The sequence below is a fragment of the Abrus precatorius genome, unplaced genomic scaffold, assembly GCF_003935025.1.
Source record: "Abrus precatorius isolate BTA unplaced genomic scaffold, Abrus_2018 Scaffold7, whole genome shotgun sequence".
NCBI lineage: Eukaryota > Viridiplantae > Streptophyta > Magnoliopsida > Fabales > Fabaceae > Abrus > Abrus precatorius.
This window is the reverse complement of record NW_020874417.1, coordinates 6,201,871-6,204,124: the sequence shown is the minus strand read 5'-3', so window position 1 is coordinate 6,204,124 and position 2,254 is coordinate 6,201,871. Positions and strand designations below refer to the sequence as shown.

Sequence of the window (2,254 nt, the reverse complement as noted above, 5' to 3'; positions counted from 1 at the left end):
ATGGTCAATGATTACCTTACCGAATTCGAGAGGTTAACTAGTCGTGTTGTGGGTCTTGCTCCTTCCTTTCTCTTAAGCTGCTTTGTTTCTGGTCTCCTTCCTGATATTAAACGGGAGGTTTTAGCTTTGCAACTACTAACCTTTACACAGGCTGCTGCGTTGGCCAAGTTGCAAGAGGATAAGTTCCATGACCTGCGAAAGGGCTCCCAGAATCGTTCTTTGTTTCTGCCATCGCTCTCCTCTACTCAATCGCCTTCACATGACCGCCCTCTTCCACCTCTACTCCCCACATCTGTCAAGACCAATTACAAGAAGCTCACCCATGAGGAAATGTTAGCTCATCGTGAGAAGGGTTTGTACTACTACTGCGACGAGAAGTTCCACCCTAGCCATAAGTGCAAAGCCCGTTTTTTCCTCTTGGTTGCAGAGGTACCAGAGGATGACACCGCCACTCCTTCTGAATCTCTAGGGGATCGCGACCCGGATCCTCTAATCTTGGATACTATGCATAACGAGCTCTCTTCAGCCCAAATCAGCTTCAATGCACTCTCTGGCCTGCCTGCACCCGAAGCCCTTCGTCTTTTGGGCCTCATCTCTAAGAAGCAAGTTACTATTCTTGTGGATGGTGGTAGCACGCATAATTTCATACAGGCCCGTGTGGCTAAATTCCTTAATCTGCCAATGCAACCCACTCCCACATTAAAAGTGATGGTTGGCAATGGTAGTGTTATTGAGTGTCACCAATTTTTCCCAGCTATTCCAGTTTCCATACAAGGTCACATTTTTGCCATCGATCTTAATGTTTTACCCATTAGTAGGGCGGATATAGTGTTAGGCATCCAATGGCTTAAACCCTTGGGCCCAATTGTTACTGACTATTCTAAGATGACCATGTGTTTCATTAAGGAGGGCCATATGGTTGAGTGGAAAGTCGATGCCCCCTCTGGGCCTCATGACATTTCAGCCCACCAACTCAAACTTATTTTCCAAACGAATTCAGGTGCTGCTTATTTCCACATACAGGTTTTACCTTCCTCACCCACATCTCAACCACCCACTGTTACTCCCCCTAATCCCCTCATCTCCTCATTGCTACACAAATATTAATCCCTTTTTCTTTCCTCTACCTCATTACCACTGCCACGCCTAACCGACCACCATATTCACTTTTTGCCCAACTCTTCCCCCGTCAATGTGCGACCATACCGTTACCTCCATTTTCAGAAATGTGAGATTGAGAAACAAATCGATGAGATGCTTCATGCTGGGTTGATCCAGCCAAGCCACAGTCCTTTTTCTTCCCCGGTGCTCCTTGTCAAAAAGAAGGATGGTAGTTGGAGGATCTGTGTAGATTTTCGGGCTCTCAATTCCATCTCTGTGAAGGATAGATTTCCCTTACCAACTATCGACGAACTTTTGGACGAATTGGGTGGTGCCAAATGGTTCTCCAAATTGGACCTTCGTCAGGGATTCCACCAAATCTGTATGCATGAGGCTGATGTTCACAAAACAGCCTTCCGCACCCACATGGTCCATTATGAGTGTAGGGTCATGCCTTTTGGCCTTTGCAACGCTCCATCTACTTTCCAAGCAACCATGAATGATTTGCTGAAACCTTTCCTTCACAAATTTGTCATTATTTTCTTCGATGATATCCTGGTTTATAGCACTTCCTTGGAAGCCCACTTGCATCATTTGGAGCGTACTTTTTAGACCTTGATTGAGGGTCAGTTTTTCCTCAAAGAGTCCAAATGCATTTTTGCCCAGCAGCAACTTAAATACTTGGGCCACATTGTTTCTACTCATGGGGTGGCAGCGAATCCTTCTAAAATACAGGCAATGGTGCAGTGGCCATCTCCCACCTCCATAAAAGCTTTACGTGGCTTCCTGGGATTGACAGGGTTTTATCGTCGCTTTATTAAGGGATATGCTTCGATTTCTGCCCCCTTGACTGTCCTATTGAAAAAAGATAATTTCATTTGGTGTCTTGCTGCCTAATCAGCCTTCGACTAGCTAAAAAAGCCAATGGCTGAAGCTCCGGTTCTGGCTCTTCCAGATTTCACGCTTCCCTTTCAACTTGAGACAAATGCATCAGGTTTTGCTATGGGTGCTATTCTAATGCAACACGACCATCCTATCACATTTTTTAGCACACCTTTCTGCCCTAGACTACTTCGTTCCTCCACTTACGTCCGTGAATTACATGCTATCACCTCTGCTGTGAAGAAATGGCGACAGTACTTATTGGGCCATT

General features: G+C 45.6%; 1 protein-coding gene across 1 annotated transcript; it reads left to right on the top strand.

The window, feature by feature from the left end:
• On the top strand, positions 1 to 1,713 carry LOC113871373. The gene is made up of 2 exons (XM_027508464.1): positions 1 to 1,023; positions 1,225 to 1,713. The coding sequence occupies exons 1-2, from the start codon at positions 1 to 3 to the stop codon at positions 1,711 to 1,713; spliced, it is 1,512 nt and encodes a 503-aa protein (XP_027364265.1).
• Positions 1,714 to 2,254: the final 541 nt, after the last annotated feature.

Coding starts and splice junctions, on each gene's coding strand:
- LOC113871373 (XM_027508464.1), top strand. CDS start 1: ATGGTCAATGATTACCTTACCGAATTCGAGAGGTTAACTAGTCGTGTT. Junction 1,024..1,224: donor CTGCTTATTTCCACATACAG/GTTTTACCTTCC, acceptor CTCCATTTTCAG/AAATGTGAGATTGAGAAACA.